This window comes from Poecilia reticulata, linkage group LG2 (genome assembly GCF_000633615.1).
Source record: "Poecilia reticulata strain Guanapo linkage group LG2, Guppy_female_1.0+MT, whole genome shotgun sequence".
Lineage (NCBI taxonomy): Eukaryota > Metazoa > Chordata > Actinopteri > Cyprinodontiformes > Poeciliidae > Poecilia > Poecilia reticulata.
In genome coordinates this window covers 38,932,108-38,950,824 of record NC_024332.1, presented here as the reverse complement: position 1 = coordinate 38,950,824, position 18,717 = coordinate 38,932,108, and the positions used below count along the sequence as shown (strand labels likewise).

The window sequence follows — 18,717 nt, the reverse complement described above, 5'->3', positions numbered from 1 at the left end:
GGTTCATTCAAATTCTTTTCAAATTTTGAACCAAAGGCATGCTGCCCTGTTTGTTTTAGAAAGGAAATGATAGCTCTTGCTGGTCTTTCCTTAGAACTAGAAATTTTTTGGCAATGTTTTTTTTTTTCCTGAAATTTAACAAGCTAACTGAGGCTTGTCGAGTCTGAGAAGGAATCAGTTTTCTTCTCTTATTTAAATTTTTTTTGCAATTTTTTTGAGCATTGCACAGTCTGCTGGGACAGACACAGTTACGTTTAAAGTTAAATATTTTTTTTATCTTTCAAAGAACAGAACTTTTCTTTTTCTGGTTCTGGTCCTAATACATAAAACCCAACATTTGAAAGAGAGCTGTTTATGCTTTTACAATGATATTGTATAAAAAACAAACCAATTGCCGCTTTTGACCATCCCTCAGTCTTAAGAGATGGGGTCACTTAGACCCCACAGGGTTTTCTCTCTGTGCGCAGTCTGGCGAGGTCACACTGACCTCGTGTGCGCTTTTACAAGTTTTTTTTTGTCTGACCTCCTGAGTGTCGCGCTAGGACAGTGGGAGGTTTAATAGACAAATAGCATTGAGCCTGGGTTATTATTCACGTCTAATATAGTTAGTGAAAAGTTATTCATAACACACAGAACATTAAAATACGTTTTGTGTACAAAAATATGTTTGATATATCGCCAGAAACATTTTTCGGCAACTTCAATCCATATTCTTTAAATTTCCAAGTTAATTTATATGCTAGTGAAAAATGACTCAGGTATACCTATGAAAATAGCCGAAAGAAGTTGAAATGCTATGAATTCTACAAACTTGGTTTATCTAATTTTCTAAAAGTACTTTTTCTGTCTCTGGAGTTTGTTTTCTTTGTTATTTTTATTTACCCATCAGGGGCTTCAGATCAGTCATCCTGTAGTAATGTTGATGACATTACTGTAACATAAAACATCTCTCTGCAAATTGGTCCGGGCAGGGCAAGCTCGTCAAAATCCTTATTTAATTTCTGTCTGCTCTTTCCCCTGCTGCAAAGACATTAAACATGTGATCAATTAGTAAGTTTCAACAATGAAAGCTTTGTTCTCCTTCAGTAATTCTTGTACATTGTGCTTATGTTTTCCTTCTTCTATCTTGGACCCACAATAGAACTGAAATAAAGCCAGTGTGCCTCCAACTTCATTTTAATAAGTCTTCTTTGGACTCGCACACCTAAGGGCAGGTCGCTGCTTGTTGTAGCCACACTTGGAAACTTTCTCTCCGACACTCACTATTAATTAACTGAACCCATGTGTTGAACACACACAGTCATTCACACGTGATCAGACAAGACAGCTGTTTCTAACTTTTAATCAAATTTTCCTTTCAGTGCCCAGGCATTTTTTTATGACTGGTGTATTTACGTCACTCTTTGTGATAATTATGGGCCAATATTTCCTGAAGATCTTTGAAGACATGGACTGATTTTGTATTTTGTTTTATTGGTGTGTTTTAGCAAATGAAGAAGTGTGTACAACAAGCGAGGGGCTGATGTACCGCGTAGGTGACCAGTGGGACAAGAGACATGATATCCTAGGTCACATGATGCGTTGTACCTGTGTCGGCAATGGAAGAGGGGAATGGAGCTGTGTCGCTTACTCCCAGCTGAAAGGTATGGGTCAGTTCAGCCTTCTGAATGCTCATAGTTAAAAAACACATTGAAAAGTGTTTGGTTATTTGGTTCACGTCCATTTTCTGCTTATCTCTGCTGCAGAGCATTGTCTTGTGGATGGTGTGACCTATGAGGTTAACCAGACTTTCACCAAAGAGCATGAAGAAGGATACATGATGAACTGCACCTGCTTTGGACAGGGCCGCGGTCGCTGGAAGTGTGATGCAATTGGTGGGTTTAGTACTTTAATGTTTCAGGTTCTGCAACTTGCTACCTAATAAATTAATAAATAACTCAACATGATGGACACAAATGGTTTCAAAATAGCAACAAAGAAATTCTTAAAGACATGCCTTGTCGTAGCGCTCAGTGAATAATGAGGAACATTGACAAGATGGTAAATGAGGAGCATCTGAAAATTAAATCCAGCAATACGGAAAGTCCCGTGATCCAGTGTATGCCAAGTTTTCACTTGATAACATTTTTAGGGAATATTTTTATAATTTTTTTTAGTCTGTTGCCATTTGTTCATTTATACAGATTAAATCAGAAAATGAAAACAACATGATAACCATTAGTCACTATGACTTGAATATTAGTTTTTTTGTCAGAACAATAAATCAGAGTTGAGTGGGATAAAAATAAATAAGTCAGTGAATAAACTGAGGCAATGCAACAACAACAGAAACTGAGCAAGTACCAAGTCCATTTCAAAAATCTGGAATACAGTTTTTCTTTGTAGAACTAAAGGATATCAATGTTACTTTGGTTGCTGATTGTTATTATTTTGCTCTAAGACCATTGCCAGGACCCAGAGACAAGAACTATCTATCAGGTTGGAGAGTCTTGGGACAAAGTCATCCAAGGCGTCATGTATAAATGTATTTGTTATGGCAACGGTGTTGCGGAGCATGGATGCGAGCCCCAGCTGTCATATCCCGGTAAGATATTTCTCTCAAAGCCTTATAATTATGCTTTACACACTTTATCACACACACTGTAGTTCTCTAATGTGTTTCAGATGCTGTGTGGGGATGACATGAGTGAAGACAAATGTGTGTCATGTTTGCATGGATTTTCTACTTGGTTAAGTGTTAGCAGTAAGACGGTCAGATGGGAGTTGCCTCTGTCGCGTAATGCTTTCATGTTTACATGCTGAGATGCTTCATTCAGTCTTGGTGTGATGTATGCAAACAATGAGGGGTGCATGGTAATTCAAAGTCAACCTGTTGCTGTTGCTTTGTGTTTCTAAGGGACGTAGTTGCTAAGCTGAGTTGACTAATAGATGTGAAGTGGGTTAGTTTGCTACATATCTTGCTTCATCGTGGGGCAGCTGTCACACACTTGTTAGCTACATTTGTGTAGACATTCACTGTTGTAGCTCTGTGCTCTCTCACATTTTCTCCTTTTAGGTATTTTTTATTGCAGCAGCAGATCTGCAGGAAAGCATGCTCTGATAGGAAGCACATGAAAATGTAGAAAAACATCATGAAGACGTATCATAATAAATGTTGCTGGACGATACATTTTCTTAGAAAATATTGTGATAAATGTATCATATTGATCTCAGACTATTTTCAACAATAATGGCATGATAATGCCAGTTCGTCCTCTCAAAGACCAATAAACCAAAAATAGTTTTGCACAGAAACTATCTTCCAGTTCCACATTGGAACTGGAAGATATGTGAAGTATCCCAAATAAAACAACCAAAAACAATCAAATAGAAATAAAAACCACACGCCACTGAAACCATAAGGAAATAGATCATAATGTTTCTGTACATTAAATTGCCCTTCAAAAAATGGTAGTCATCATAATGGAAATGATCAAGCTCATTAAAAATTTTATGCAATTAATTACTTATTTCAACTTGTCTAGATGTCATTCATGAAATGGTTTAGGACAGATCAGACAATTTTACCAAAGTCACCTTTAGCATAATTCTTTTCCAGATTCGCAAACTGAGCTCTAACAGAAAAAATGTTTGTCTCAGCCACCTCAAATATGAACCCCTTGACTTTGATGTGAAGCAGACAGTTATAGGAGGGGGGTGTCATTTCCTCTTTTACAAGTATACTCCCCTACTTTGAGCTTTTGTTCCTGCCAGCATGTGGTTCAATGCTTGTGTTGTTGCCACAGCTGTACTAAAACGCCCCAGTCCATGACTGGATATAACCACACCACACATGGTATCCTCAAAGCTTCAATATCTACACATTTGTTCAGGGATCACATAAAATTGAATCACAAGTATCACAGTTCAGCTTAGAGTGTCTTTTTCGTGGTTTGATTTCTTACATTTCCAACATTTTTCTCAGTGTTTGGGTGGTTTTGTTGACGTTATTATACACATTTCGTCACAGTAAAAAAGAAGATGCATGGATTATTTGGTTATACAGATTTATACTTTTAGCTATACAAGATTTTAATTTTTCAAAATTGTGAGTAAAATGGAAATACCACACAAAAGCCATAAAAGTCGAAGAAGCAAATTCAGATTTAAATTATTGGGTTTTAAGTGAAGAAATACTACATTTACTTGTTTGCTGAAACAGGTTGACAGCAAATCCAAAATGTAGGCCACTTCTCTGTCACAAGTTTCCATAATAGCAACCATCTGTAAGCTTGTGCTGTGTGTGTGTTTTTTTTTGTATGCGTGCACGTGTGTGTGCATGTGTTCTTCTGTGTGTGTGTGTGTGTGTGTGTGCTACAAGGAAAAATACAGCATGGACAGATTTAAAGGCAGGAAGATTTCCAGACCGTAAGTTGGTTGCTTTAGAAAGCAAAACACTATAAAAGGTAAAAAAAAAAAAAAAAGCAGCCAAAGTTGTAGATTTTTTTTTCACATTGCAAGTTTTCACAAGCCTCTAATTGAGCAGAAAGGTTGATACAATCTTCTTTAAAACGTTTTGCCGATTGTTATCTTTTCCTCTCTTCCTGCCTCTGGTGGTTTTAATCTTCAAACCATTTTTTTTATTTCCATGATGACTTCCGTTAATGCTTTCTTTTACTGCCTCCTTATCACCGCACGCTGTGCGTCCGTCTGAATATCAAAGGTGAATGTTTTGTCTACAGGAGGATTGTGAGGTTGCAAGAGTGTATCTTTGTGCACTACAAAGGTGTGCAGAAGCAACTCTGGGAAACTGTGCCTGAAATCTAGTATCTCAGCTGCAAGCAAGCGTCTGTTTTAATGACCGTCCTCCATGTGATTCTGCATAACCCTTACCCTGGCCAGTGGCTTTGTGGGTCTGTAATAGGCAGTAATTGGTCCCAGATTGTTTTTGAGGTTTGTGTATTTGCTAGCAGCATCTGGTTAACCAAGCCACTTGCTCAAAAACTTTTATTACAGGTCTGCTGTTTGGAAAAATGGTTAGAAAACCCCAGTTCTTTATAGAAGCTACCAGATTGTATCTGCACAGCTTATGTCAGGAGTCTGTTGAACACATGACTTCTGCTCGCATTAAAAACAACTTGATAAGCTTTTAGTTAAATTCATAATGGCTGCAGTTTTGAAATTGTTTCTCATATCATGTTTAATTTCTCATATCCAAAGAGGAAACATGAGGTCATGGGATATCAAGTTGACCAAGTTGGTTCCTCAGTCAACTTAACTGGGTCTGCCATTTGTTTTGGAAAGCAGACCACAAATCCTTCCAGAGTGCTATCAGGTGGAATAATGACCAATAATTAAAAGGTTTTCCCACAGGCTCTCCTCGTTGGAAAAGCTGTTAAATGTTGTTTAGATCTGTTTGGCTTGAACTTGGAGACTAAATTAGGCAATAAAGACACCAATCAGTGCTGTGGCTCAGTTCTTATCTCCAGTTCTACAGATTTATTTTCAAAACCTGAGATTAACAGGATTGAAAACTATGTGGCCACAAATTTGAAATAGAGTTGATATGACACTGTGAGAGAGTGGACTATCTGAAAACAGATTCAGAATCACGCAGTTGACATGGTAGACTGTCTTTTTAGGATATTGTGCAATGCTGTAGTGTGGTTAGCATTAGTGATTGTTATCATCAGTCTCTGTGTGTTTTTCCTAGAGGATGTTGATCCTTAACTTAAGCCTGAAATGTAAGATAGAAAGGACAAGATACAGCACATTTTAAAGTTGTACATTAGGCCTTCCTGTTATCTCTGATAAAGTCTCTATTTTAGAAATGGCATCCTGAGTAGCTTCTTACATTTTTTCTGGTTCTGATGATATTGTCCAGATCACCTTTAGATTATCAGGATTTTAAATCTCAATGAGTTAAATAAAGGAATTATACTTATACAACTTCATTTTTGAACAGCCTACAAATATTGACATGTCTTTCTGGGACAGATTCTCAACAACTCTTTGCAGAGTTAACATGCCAGTTGGACATAGAAAAACGGGAAACTTCCTCCCCCAAGAACGTGTGAAATATTGATGTGTTTCAGTCCTATAAATAATCACACAGAAAGTTGAATAATGGTTGATTGATGAGCTTCAGAAGGTATGAATTAAATGGTCTCATGTAAAGATATTTTGTCAAAAAATTTTTTTTAAATAAGCTTTAAAATACTCCTTTTTTTAAATCATAAATTGTTAGATATAGTTCTTCTCATTTGATCTGTGTTTCCAAATAGATAAAGTAGAACAAGAGGGACAGAAGTTTCTTCTCCTCCAGGAATGGAAATCTGTGCAGGAATCTCACGGGAGCCTGCTACTTTTTTCTGTTCAGGAAAACACAGCTGCTCACTGGTTCACTCTGTGTTGACTGCAGTCTAGTAAAATGATTGGTGTTTGACACGTTCTCAGATTGTTGAACTGGAAATTAACTGATACCACTACACAGTAGATTTTCCCATTTTTTCCCGTTGTTAATTTAATTTAGCTGCATTATAGAAAGGTACTTATTTTTACCTATGTGTCGCTGGTAATTCCTCTTGATTTGTATTTGAACAACCAGAGCAGTTCTGCTTACACCTCTCTGTGGACTCCTCCTACCCCAGGTGGCCATCGTCCTGTTCAGGTGATCATTGCAGAGTCTGGAGGCCAACAAAATTCCCATCCCGTCCAATGGAACACCCCATCATCAGCACATGTAACCCAGTACATCCTGAAATGGAGAGTGGTGAGTTTCTTCCATTTGAGCAACGGAAATCACAAAAATAAGCTTTCTTAATCTAATGAGCTTGATTACATGTAAATATATTTAACGTGGGCTTGTGATTAAAATATTTTTAATACAGAAAGACACAATTAGCCCATGGATGGAGGTCGCGATTCCTGGCCATCTTAACTCCTACACCATCTCTGGCCTCAAACCGGGGATTACGTATGAGGGCCAGCTGATCAGTGTGCTTCGGTTTGGACACAGAGAGATTACACGCTTTGACTTCACCACTACCTACGGATCATGTGAGTTGAAGGAGACAGATCTAAGTGATAACTGAATGTGTAAAACCCCATGTCATTTTTTTCCTTTAGTTTCTATTTATCGTCTGCCACAATAATGTTTAAACAAGACTTTTCTTCTGTTTCAGTGATTCCGTCGTATGGAGAAGCCACCCCTCCTCCTCCCATAGTTGAGATCTCCGAATCAGTGACAGAAATTACCTCCAACAGCTTCGTTGTCTCCTGGGTTTCTGCCTCCGACACCGTGTCCGGTTTCAGGGTGGAGTATGAGCTGATTGAACAGGGTCAAGGAACTGGACAACCTGTTGTCCTGGGTAAGTGGAATGACAAAATGTGTTTGTATTAAAACCCTTTCAAGGTAGAGTTATCCGGTTTAATTCATTGCCATGTTTTCCCCTTCCCTCAGATTTGCCCCGTTCAGCCACCTCAGTAAACATTAACGAGCTTCTGCCAGGGAGGAAATATAACGTCAACGTCTACGAGGTCACAGATGGAGAAGAGAACAACCTCATTCTTACTACTTCACAAACAACTGGTGGGTAGACTCAGGCAACATGCAAGACATCTTTTTCAGATCTTATATATACCAGGTTGTCAAGGATTTGTTTTTATTACTCGCAGCGCCTGATGCTCCAAAGGAGCATGAAGTAGAGGAGGTGGGAGATACTTCCATTATGATCAGTTGGAATAGACCCCTGGCTCCCATCACTGGTAGGTTATAAGGCATGGCTTTCTATGAGATTCTGATGGAATTACATGTTAAAATTTATATTACAATACTGACTTTCAGTACAGCCACAAAAATATTTAAACCGTTTTCCTGCACTTTTTATTTTGATTCAAACATAAGCAAATAGGCGTTTCCACTATTTAAGATCAGCCTCAGATATTCCGTACATTTGTATGCAGATTTCCAAATTCCCAGACATGCATCAAGAATGAAGATAGATTTTGAAATTTGACTTAATAACTTCAAGGTCTTTCAGTTCAGCTCACATTGTGGCTGATTGTCTAATATAAACAATGAAAGCTGCAGATATATTTATCTGACCTTCTGATAGTATTTCTCTAAACTAGAGGCACTCACAGCTCTCTTCAAGCTCTATTTGTGTTCATGTTCCCTTAGCGATGAAACACATAAAATAGAGAAAAATGTTATTATTGGCTTGTGCTGATCCCAGCAGTTGGCACCGAAACAATACAGCTGGTTTTTATACTGCAATGTGCTCATCCTAGGTCTGATTTCATTTGCAGATTCAAGCTCCAGCTTTCAAGATGAATTCAGTGCATCGTATTAAAAAAAATAAAAAATTAGTCTGTGAATATCTTGAAGATCTTGATTTAATCACAAATAGTACCAAACAGAAAACTGTCATCAAGAAGATAATAAAAAAAAAATCTTAATGGTGGAAGAATGACAAATTTGCAATAGTGATGGTTTTAAACTAAACATGATGTTTTAAGACTTCAGTACATCTTGAAACCTCGTTGAGTCTGATGCTTTTCTGTGGGTCTTTTTTCTTACCACAAATCAACCACACTATTTGTATTTGCAGGATACCGTGTTGTGTATATGCCATCAGAGGAGGGAGAAAGCACAGAACTGACCCTTCCTGATACCGCGACGTCTGTGACGCTGAGTGACCTCCTGCCAGGAATCTCCTACAACATCAGCATCTATGCTGTGGAAGACAGTTTGGAGAGTGAACCTATCTTTGTTCAAGTCAACACTACTGGGGAACCACTGCCAGGTTAAGAAAACAGCATGTATTACCAATTTTAAAATTATTGTTTAAAAGACAGCTGGAAATCACTCTGTATGTGAAAAATGAGATTGTTGTGTAATTGTGAATGAAATGGGTCACAGACCCTCCAAATATGCATCAATCAATTAAATTTCATTTCAGATGGTTTTAGGGATCCACCATTATGAAGATTTTGGCCAAAATTAATATCCAATAAGAACCACAACATTCAGTAGTTTAAGTAAATTTACTATGGTAGAAGTTGTTAATTTTCTCTTTCAACACAATAAGTTAGTGTGAAGTTTCCAAAAATGCTTAAGTGTGAAGGAATGTTGTCTTTCCTGTGGATACACAGAGGAGAGTCTAAAACACTGTAAATGTGATTTATTGCTCTTGGATCAATCTGCAGTCCAGTCTGTGGTCTGTTTAGTGTTTTTTTTTATGCATTTATTTTGCAAAGTATCCAGGTCAGGACATGACTTGGGAAGAGCTTTAAAATGCAAAGAGAAGGCACTGAGTTCACAGCTGCTCCACGGTTGTTCAGCTTCAGTGGATTTGTGTAAAACTTTCCAGTCTGCCAAGTTGAACATGCATTTAGACCAGATGTTTGAGAACGCTTGTATGTGTGATGCAGTGAGAATCCTTGACCTAGTTGAGAGAGTGTGATATCATGTCTGGAACGAGAAATTAAACCATTTAGCTTGTGCAAATTTACCAGTGTTGCAACTTATTTTAGGGAAACCATTGGTGAAATGTTCTGTCCATCTACGACAAATAGTCCATCTAAAGGTTTAGAAACTCACTGTGTCACTGCACAAGTGTTGGTTGGTTGGAAAACTGCAAAGGGTTTGTTTAAAGAAATAGACCAGCAGGGTTTTATGTGATTGGGAAATGCAAGAACATTTTTTGTTTTTGTTTTTCTAACCCACAGTTGCAGTGGATTCCCCATCTGACTTGCAGTTCTTTGAAGTGTCTGACAAGAAGATCACTCTGACCTGGTCGAGCCCAGCAACCGGAAGCGTGTCTGGTTACCGGGTTACTGTGTTGCCTGTTGATGATTCAGGCTCTCCACAGAGCGAGATGACTTTGCCTGTGCACCAGAACACCTACGTTGAAGTGACACACCTAAATCCAGGCACACTTTACCGCTTCAGTGTCTACACCATTTACAATGGAAAGGAGAGCGTGCCACTAATTGGGGAACACGCCACCAGTGAGTTTGATGAATCGTACTCAGAAAAGCTTTTGAAAGACATCTAAATCAGTGCTTCTAAAGCCATTCTACCTCCAACAATGTTTACAGGCATCTCCTATTTTTCTCTTTTAAGATCCCGATGCGCCCACAGACATTCACTTCAACGACATTACACAGGATAGTGCAGTAGTGCTGTGGTACGCACCGCGCGCCAAAATTACTGGATATCGTCTCTTCTTGACCGTCGAGGGTTCAAATCCCATACAGCTCCGCCTGCCTGCCCACCTGACAAAGTACACCGTCCTTAACCTGCGACCGGACACAGAGTACAAAGTCACGCTGCATTCAGAGCAAGACAATACACTGAGCGTAGGAGAGTCTGCTGTTTTCACTACTAGTAAGTACTGGGAATTTTGTATTTGTTTCATTGATGATAGGATTCTAGACAAATAAACTATTGTTGTTTCACAAAATCTGAATAAAGGTTTAACAAACTTGCCTTCTGATTGCTTCTAGACTCAGCAATGGGTAATGCACCTCAGTTTAACACAGATGTCACAGATACCTCCATAGTAATCTCCTGGTCTCCAGTTCCCCGCATCGGATACAAGGTATTCGCCATGTTAACAGAAAATGCTCAGTTTACTTAGTAAAATCAACTAAATGGGTTCAAGATTTAGCGGAATGACTGGAAATAGAAAAGCAGCAGTACATTATTTTTCAACTTTTAGCTGAAATGTGTCCACCTTGCCTTAATTAAAAATATATTAGGGAGTCCCGATTATCTACTTTTGGATACATCCTATTTATACGTGATGGACAACACTTTATGTTAAATTAAAAGTTTTAGAAGTCCATTTATTTAGAAACAACAACAGGTTTTGGGGTTAACTTTATATCCAAAGACTTTATATTACATTTGGAAAGTGCAGTCCAGTTATCACTAGACTACAAGCATCTTTGCATCACAACACTTAGGATTACTGGAGCTCAGAAATGATTCTGATTGGTCAGAACGTGTTACGACAGAAATGAGAATGTTTATTTGGCTTCAGCTTGCTTGGGAAAACGCTGATCTCTGACCTTTACCTCTCGCATCTGTAGCCTTTGGTTCTTTAACCTCTGTGTTTCTGAATCCTGTTGCATTTTTTCTTTCAGCTGTCAGTCCGACCAAGTCTGGGAGGGGAAGCTCCCAGAGACGTCATCTCTGAATCGGGAAGTATTTATATTTCTGGTCTGACTCCTGGAGTGGAATACACCTACAGTGTCCAGCCAGTTTTTGATGGTCAAGAGCAAGGCACCCCAGTCACTCGACATGTTGTCACGCGTACGTATCTGTAAACTTTTACTCTTCCGATTTTTTCTTGTGTTTCTCCTCTATCACATTTATTTTACTTAAACATATTTTCCCCTTTAAATCTAGCTCTGTCTCCTCCTACTGATCTGAATTTGGAGTCCAACCCAGCCAACAGTGACATTACCGTCCAGTGGAATGGACCAAACACACCAGGTACACACTGAAAACCATGAAATTAAACCAACAATTGGTCAGATGAGAAACATGCTTTAAGATCTGTTTCCAAATAAGAGCTTAACTTTCTTGCCGTTTAGACATCACAGGCTTCAGAGTGAAATGCACTCCCACCAGCGGGCAACAAGGAAACAGCCTGGAGGAATTTGTGGAGGCTGGGCAGAATTCCTGCACCCTGGAAAACCTGAGTCCTGGGGTGGAGTATAATGTCAGTGTTGTCACGGTGAAGGATGACATGGAAAGCACTCCTGTCTCAACTGTCATTACCCCAGGTTGGTTTCTACAAATTCCTCATGTCCTAAAAGGTTTCTGAGAATTTAGTACCTTTTCTTTTAAGTTCTATTTTTCTTTTCATTTGCAAGATTTATTGAAATACCACTTCCTTTACATTCTAACATTTAACACACAATTATAGCTGCTTACTACATGTTCAATGAAGTTGTTTCATTGATTAATTAACCTTAAGGTAAATGATGTATTTCATTTGTCCTCTGAAGTTGAAATTTCTTGGAAGTGAAATGTCTATAAAGTTAAAAATTTGGCTTGGAGACTTTGAGGTTAATCACAATCCCCGAACTCAAGATCCAACATGGCTGTCATGCATTTAAAACGCACAGAACTCTGAGAATTGCAGTGCTAATGTCATGCCTTGCTAACTGGAGTTAGCCATGAACAAAATAAATGACAACTTCTGCTGGCTTTTGGACGTATATCTGAAATATATTTTGATTGAGAGGAATTTCTTTCCCCAAGATTTGAATTCCGACTTCCGAGGCAATTGCATTGCATCATTAGTACATATGAGGAGAAGCTGACTTGCATTAGCTGTTCCATCCATTTGATTTGTCTGCTGGATCAAAATGCTGGAGGCAGAGAATATCTGATACATTAACCTCCGCTTCTTGCTCTCTCTTCTTTCCCTTTTCACCAACCTCTCCCGCTTTGTCTGTTTGCCTGTTGTATTGTCCTGCTGTTTGTGGATCTCTCTTTTCCCTCTCCGAAATCCTCTTCCCTCCCATCCAGAAGTCCCAAAACTGACCGACCTCACCTTCGAAGGAGTGTCTGACACGACCATCAGTCTCCGTTGGTCGCCGCTCGACACCACTGTTGTTACAGGGTACAAGATCACAGTCGTTGCAGCTGGTGAGAGCATTCCCATTTTTGAAGACATGGTCACATCGACCACTGGCCAGTACACGGTGTATGGACTGGAACCTGGAATCGACTACGACATTAGCGTTACCACAGTAACGGAGCACGGCGAGAGTGAACCCACCACGTTCACTCAACAAACCTGTAAGATTTCCTACTTATGTATTGATTTCTCAGATGTTTCTGCCTATTTGACAGATTTTCTCTCTCAATTCAGTGTTTGTTCCATTAACTATCCTATTTACCAGCTTTAGTCTAAATTATGCAAGACCCGTTTTGCAATATTAAACACCTGAGTTTTCATTTAAAAGCTTAGTGAACATATAATATCTCTATCTTCAGAAAATAATGGACTGCACTGTATTTAAACACGGACAATATTTTTAAAAAGTAATAGATGTTCAGATTGAAATATTGTTTTCTAGGCAGCTTTAATTTTCTGGAACTTCAAACGAAAAAACCTTTTCAGTTGCTGACGAAATTGCTTTACATGCTGTGTTGTCAGTCTAATAAACTTTTGTGTCTCTGTGTACGTGTGGACCATCTGGCTTCAATTAAAACGTTTTTATTACCTCTTGGTCTTTAAATTTAAACAGGCTGTTAAATGTCAGACTCACACATAAACCCTGTTGGACATTTAAATAATGACAATGTCATAGTTTCACTATTGCATTTGCACTTTCTTTTTGTTATTGTCTTTTTTTGTTGTCACTTTACCTTCTGACCCATGGTAACAACAGATTCTGTGTTCACTTTGTTTTTTGTTTTTTTTTGCTATACTCTGAATTAAGCTGAACTTTCTCTCTAATAGCTGTACCTGCCCCCACTAATTTGAACTTTGGTGAAGTCGGACCAGACAGTCTTGAGGTCACATGGGCTTCTCCTCAAGTTCCAAACACCTCCGACATTAACAGTTTCATCATTAGGTATGAGGATAAACAAAACGTTGAGCATTTTTGTCTCAGGCCTGTTCATTTGTTTTTGTACCCTCACCACTGTACTGTTCTTTATTTAGATACCACCCCATTGATAATGAAGATGAAATTACAGAAACCAGTGTTGGAGGCGATACAAATAGAGTGGTGCTAAGAAGTAAGTTGCTTTGAGCGCAGATGATGCAAGAACATGCAAATGCAGAAGAGGATGCATTTTTTTAATTTTGATCTTTATGCTATTCTTAGATTTGCTGCCGAACACAGAGTATCTGGTGAGAGTGGTGTGTGTTTACGAGCAGAGAGAGAGCTCACCTGCTGTCGGTATCAAGAAAACAGGTGACTTGAGATTCTAAAAAATAAACTCAGTGTCCTTTGTATCCTGTTTTATGCGTAAGCATAATGGACATGTTTTCTCTTATTATCTCTCTCCGTCCTTTGTTGTATTCAGCTCTGGATTCACCAGTCGGCCTGCGTTTCTCTGAAATCATGACAAACTCCTTCACCATCCACTGGCAACCTCCCCAAAGCAGAATCACTGGATACCGAGTTCGCTATCAGATGGTTAGTGGTGGAAGACTCAAGGATGAGAGGTTGCCACCTTCAAGAAACTACTTTACGATGACTGGTCTCTCTCCGGACACTGACTACTTGGTCAGCATCTATGCTGTGAGCGGACTACAAGAGAGCCTCCCGCTCAGTGGGACACAGAAAACAAGTATGGATCCAGGATGTATTTTATTACATTTTAAGTGGTCACATTGCCACAAAGATGTTAATAGTGGTATTTTACTGTTTGTCCAGTTTCTGATGCTCCAACTGACCTGGAAGTGCTTGACTCCACCCCGACAAGTATCATCATTCGTTGGGCCGCACCACCAGTCACAGTGCGCTACTACAGGATTACTCACGGAGAGTCAGGTATCCATCAATTGATAAAAAAAAAAATTGCATATTTTAACAAATTTTGTAGCAAAGATTCTGATTTGGGTCGCACACTTCGAATAAAGTTACAAAAACTAGGAGTTCAGACCTAACTTGGAGTAGGGCTCTAAAGAGTTTATCTTTTCTCATGAACTGATGGAAGCAGGCCAGTATTTAGGCAGCAAATATGTAACTTACTTATTTTGCCGTACAAATTTTGTTAGATTTATTAGTGAGAGAAGTCTATAAAAATAAAAGCACTTACTGGTGTTAAACATTTCTACTTTTTTTAAAGTAACCCTATCAGCTTTTATTATAAGTCACAGCAGTTAAAAATGTTTTAAACAAATGAGAGAACAGACCTAAAAAGTAATTTAATCAGGAAAAGTGAACGTCTCTGAATAGTCTTTCTTTTTGGGTCGGAAGATAAAATTGCATATTTAAAAAAAAAATGTCTGACACTTCCGCTGGTTTCCTCAGGTGGTCACCCTAAGGAGTTTACTGTGCCTGGCACCAAGTCAACTGCTACAATCAGCAATTTAAGGCCTGGTACTGATTACACTATCACAGTCTATGCTGTGACAGGCAGAGGAGACAGTCCTGCTTCCAGCATTCCCATCTACGTTACACACAGGACTGGTACGCGCACACACCAGACACACTAACAGGAGTGGCAATTAAGCTTTTTGTGGTCGAGGCCCTGTCTGTCTTTCTTCAACTCTTTCTTTTCCTTTATTAGGCGTGGACTCTCCCTCTGAAATGGAAGTGACAAATGTGAACGACAACAGCATCACAGTGAGATGGAGTCCGGCTCAGGGTCCGATCAAGGGTTACAGGGTGACTGGGGCCCCTAGAAACGGACAAGGGGTGTCATTCACTGAAGTGGTGGCTCCAGGTATAGTGTTTGAACTCACTTTTTCACTGCCTAACAAATGTATTTACAACAATATTCTGTGTTCGCCTATTGCTTAAAATCATAACAAAATACACCAACCTGAGAAAATACGGAAAACGTCCAGAAATACCTTTGTATGGCATGTGCTATTTTAGCATGAGTTGAGATTTAATTGCTACATTTTGGCTTTCTTCTTCAGATCAAACCGAGTTCACTTTCTCAGGCCTGATGCCGACTGCAGAATACATTTTTAGCGTTAATGCCCTCGGTCAAAATGGCGAGAGCTCTCCTTTGGTGGTGAATGCTGTGACAAGTAAGTCTATTGCTCTAGAGAGAAGTGAGAACTGTTACTTACCCTGCACAAACAGAGAAGAATAAAACCCCAAATCTGACCTTTTCAGATGTGGACCGTCCCAAGGACCTTACCTTCTCAGACGTTGACTCCACTTCCTTGCGCATCACCTGGGATAGTCCAGAGGGATTTGTCACATCTTACCGTGTCTTGTACTCAAGTTCGGAGGAAGGAGAGAGAGAGTTGTATCCATCTCCAAGAGGAGATGCTGAGTCGGCCATTATCCGTGGACTGCAGCCGGGAACCGAATATACAGTGAAGGTCATTGCCATGCATGATGGTACAACCAGTACTCCTCTGATCGGTACACAAGCTACAGGTAGGGAATTTTTACAACTACTTTATTCGGCATTGCAGTTCTTGTTTTACCTTTTTCTTGTAAAACTTGTGGCACATGAAACGGAGATCATTATTTCTTTCTGACTCTTTTCCTTTTTAATTCCTTCTAGCTATCTCTCCTCCCACCGACCTCCAGTTCTCTGATGTTGGCCCAACGTCTTTTACCATGCGCTGGACTGCGCCCGGTCAGGGAAATCTGATTACCGGTCTTCCGGGCCTCACTGGATATCGTGTTGTAGTAAACCCGAAGAAGAAGAGTGGACCCACCAAAGAGATCAACCTGGCCCCAGACACCACTCAGGCCCACATCCCTGGACTCATGGTGAGTGTGACTGAAATCCACTGGAAGTCACTTGAAATGTATCCAGGGTCTGCCATGGATACAATGCTTAACTATAGTGAGCTAGCAGATAAAAATGTTCAGTCACTTTGTTTGTGTGGCACCAAAGCACAACAAATATCATCTCAAGGTACTTTAGAAAATAAATGTTTCTAAAGTGAAGTGTTTCATCTTTTTCAACTTGCATGCACAATAACTAATGAAATGGAGATCTGCGCACTTAGTTGTTATTGTGACAAAACGGGTTCATAAGCAAAACTGTCTCAGTCTCTACTGCAATTTATCTTGTTCATTTATCTCTTATTAGATCGCAACAACCTATGAAGTCTATGTTTATGCCTTGAAGAACTCTCTCACCAGCAGACCAGTTCAAGGAGAGGTCACCACTCTGGAAAGTTAGTTTCTAGTTTTGACATTTTGAAAGACTGACAGTTTTTGGTGTAACATTATATAAAGTAATGCTTTATTCTTTTACTCGCTCTCGTCAAGATATCAGCCCGCCCCGACGTGTGCGTATATCCGAAGTTAAAGATTCCTCCATCACCCTCACTTGGAGGACAAAGGTCGACACCATCTCTGGGTTCTTGATCGAAGCCACGCCCACCACCACTTCTTCAAGCAACGTTCCCATTCAGATGACTATCGGGCCTGGCTCACGCACATACGTGCTCACAGGTAAACAAGTTTCTCAAATCACACGAATGAAAAAAGCTTCTAGTTTTGGTTTTAGACTTGCATAGATACACTAACTTGTTTATGTCCACTTGTAGGACTGGAGCCTGGCACCACCTACAAGGTCAATCTCTATACACTGAAGGGCAATGGACGAAGCATACCTTTCACACTTACTGCCACCACAGGTAATCAATCGCCCGTTTTCAGAAACAGATGTATTACACTAAGGAAATATTCAGAAGTTGATTTTTTTTTTTTCACAGTGAAATTTTATTGTTGCTGTAAAAAGTCAGTCATTTTTAAATAAATTAAAGAGGAAATAAAGAGGAACTCTCTCCAACTATCAGTTTTGTTAATTTGTTTTGGTAGAGTTGTTGAGAAAAGTGGAAATTTGAATGCAGAGATGGAAGCATGGTAGAAATCTCCAGTTTGCTTCTATGCTTACGTAAGAGGTTGTCAGGTTTGTTGTCTAGCGTTAGCTGCCCTAAAAACATTATTTATTGATGTACAGCTTTAAAAATAACTCCACGTGACTTTACATGGTAAATAAAGACAAAAACATGCAGCTTAAAGTTTAAAAATGGTGGTTTTCAAATCATTGTTTACAGGAACATTTAGGATTACGTCAAAAGCCTTACAATTATTCTACTTTTATTCTTACCACTCTGTCAGCAGTCTCTTTTCAACAGTGCACCATGAAAGCAAAGTTAAGATAGGGGTTGAAGTTTGAATTATGCAGTTGAGGATGTCTGCAATGCAAACAGTTTGTCCTCCGCAACATTTCCAGGACTGAACTAACCAGCATTTCAGTCCTTTCATCTTCAGTCTTACTGATCTGTCTGCTGTCTATTTTGGATTAGTATTCTTAGTGTGTGAATTCTGTATTTGTGAAACTTTGTAAAAATAAAACATAAGCTATGTTATTACATCTTCAGTTAGCTTTTTTTTTTTTTTTGACTTTCTACTAATCCTGACTTCTCAATCTAAATTATTTTGTTTGTGACCTTGAAAGATCATGGTTTTATAGCATAGAAACCTTAGGTGTAGCTTATGTTGTTGCAGTAGCAGGAAGATGACATTGATAAGTGATTAAATGTCAGCTGTTTATCTAGAAATGCTGTTCAAGTTGATGAGAGAACAAGTTTTTCCGAGTAATATTTTGTTTGTTTGATTTATAGCTCAACCAACAGTCATTCCTCCCACCAACATTCGCTTTACCACACTGAATCCTACCAGCATCTCCTTCATGTGGGAGCCATCACCCAGTCCGAGGATCACCGGCTATTATGTCACTTATGAGGAGGCTGGGGGTTTGCCTCGCGAGCTGACTCCTAGACCTCACGCAGACAGGCGCTTCGCCACCATCGACGGTGAGTGGGCTAATGAAAAAGGCTAAATACAAATTCTATAAATATTTCACTAAATTTGGCAAATGCTGAAATAAAACTTTTAATTATGTGCTTTGATTTGTTCTTAGGTCTTAAACCAGGAACGGAGTATGTCATTAAGATTGTGGCACTGCAGAACTCTTTGAGAAGCACACCGCTTGTGGGCAAGGCCAGAACCCGTAAGTGCAACATAGCTCAATATTTATATATATAT

The 18,717-nt window shown here is 39.2% G+C and overlaps 1 protein-coding gene across 1 annotated transcript in view; it reads left to right on the top strand.

Annotated features, from left to right (window-relative positions):
* fn1a (fibronectin 1a) overlaps positions 1 to 18,717 on the top strand; it is a 34,317-nt gene that overhangs the window by 7,963 nt on the left and 7,637 nt on the right. The window contains exons 10-40 of the mRNA XM_008402690.2: positions 1,488 to 1,643; positions 1,746 to 1,874; positions 2,441 to 2,584; positions 6,630 to 6,751; positions 6,870 to 7,038; positions 7,164 to 7,349; positions 7,442 to 7,570; positions 7,657 to 7,746; positions 8,592 to 8,786; positions 9,712 to 9,993; positions 10,109 to 10,372; positions 10,492 to 10,586; positions 11,134 to 11,302; positions 11,399 to 11,485; positions 11,587 to 11,778; positions 12,530 to 12,802; positions 13,470 to 13,584; positions 13,674 to 13,750; positions 13,840 to 13,929; positions 14,042 to 14,308; positions 14,395 to 14,511; positions 14,995 to 15,153; positions 15,254 to 15,409; positions 15,609 to 15,722; positions 15,811 to 16,080; positions 16,211 to 16,422; positions 16,748 to 16,835; positions 16,930 to 17,115; positions 17,211 to 17,300; positions 18,294 to 18,485; positions 18,593 to 18,682. Of these exons, the coding sequence (XP_008400912.1) occupies positions 1,488 to 1,643; positions 1,746 to 1,874; positions 2,441 to 2,584; positions 6,630 to 6,751; positions 6,870 to 7,038; positions 7,164 to 7,349; positions 7,442 to 7,570; positions 7,657 to 7,746; positions 8,592 to 8,786; positions 9,712 to 9,993; positions 10,109 to 10,372; positions 10,492 to 10,586; positions 11,134 to 11,302; positions 11,399 to 11,485; positions 11,587 to 11,778; positions 12,530 to 12,802; positions 13,470 to 13,584; positions 13,674 to 13,750; positions 13,840 to 13,929; positions 14,042 to 14,308; positions 14,395 to 14,511; positions 14,995 to 15,153; positions 15,254 to 15,409; positions 15,609 to 15,722; positions 15,811 to 16,080; positions 16,211 to 16,422; positions 16,748 to 16,835; positions 16,930 to 17,115; positions 17,211 to 17,300; positions 18,294 to 18,485; positions 18,593 to 18,682 (4,905 nt within the window). The remainder of the gene's footprint in view (positions 1 to 1,487; positions 1,644 to 1,745; positions 1,875 to 2,440; positions 2,585 to 6,629; positions 6,752 to 6,869; positions 7,039 to 7,163; positions 7,350 to 7,441; positions 7,571 to 7,656; positions 7,747 to 8,591; positions 8,787 to 9,711; positions 9,994 to 10,108; positions 10,373 to 10,491; positions 10,587 to 11,133; positions 11,303 to 11,398; positions 11,486 to 11,586; positions 11,779 to 12,529; positions 12,803 to 13,469; positions 13,585 to 13,673; positions 13,751 to 13,839; positions 13,930 to 14,041; positions 14,309 to 14,394; positions 14,512 to 14,994; positions 15,154 to 15,253; positions 15,410 to 15,608; positions 15,723 to 15,810; positions 16,081 to 16,210; positions 16,423 to 16,747; positions 16,836 to 16,929; positions 17,116 to 17,210; positions 17,301 to 18,293; positions 18,486 to 18,592; positions 18,683 to 18,717) is intronic.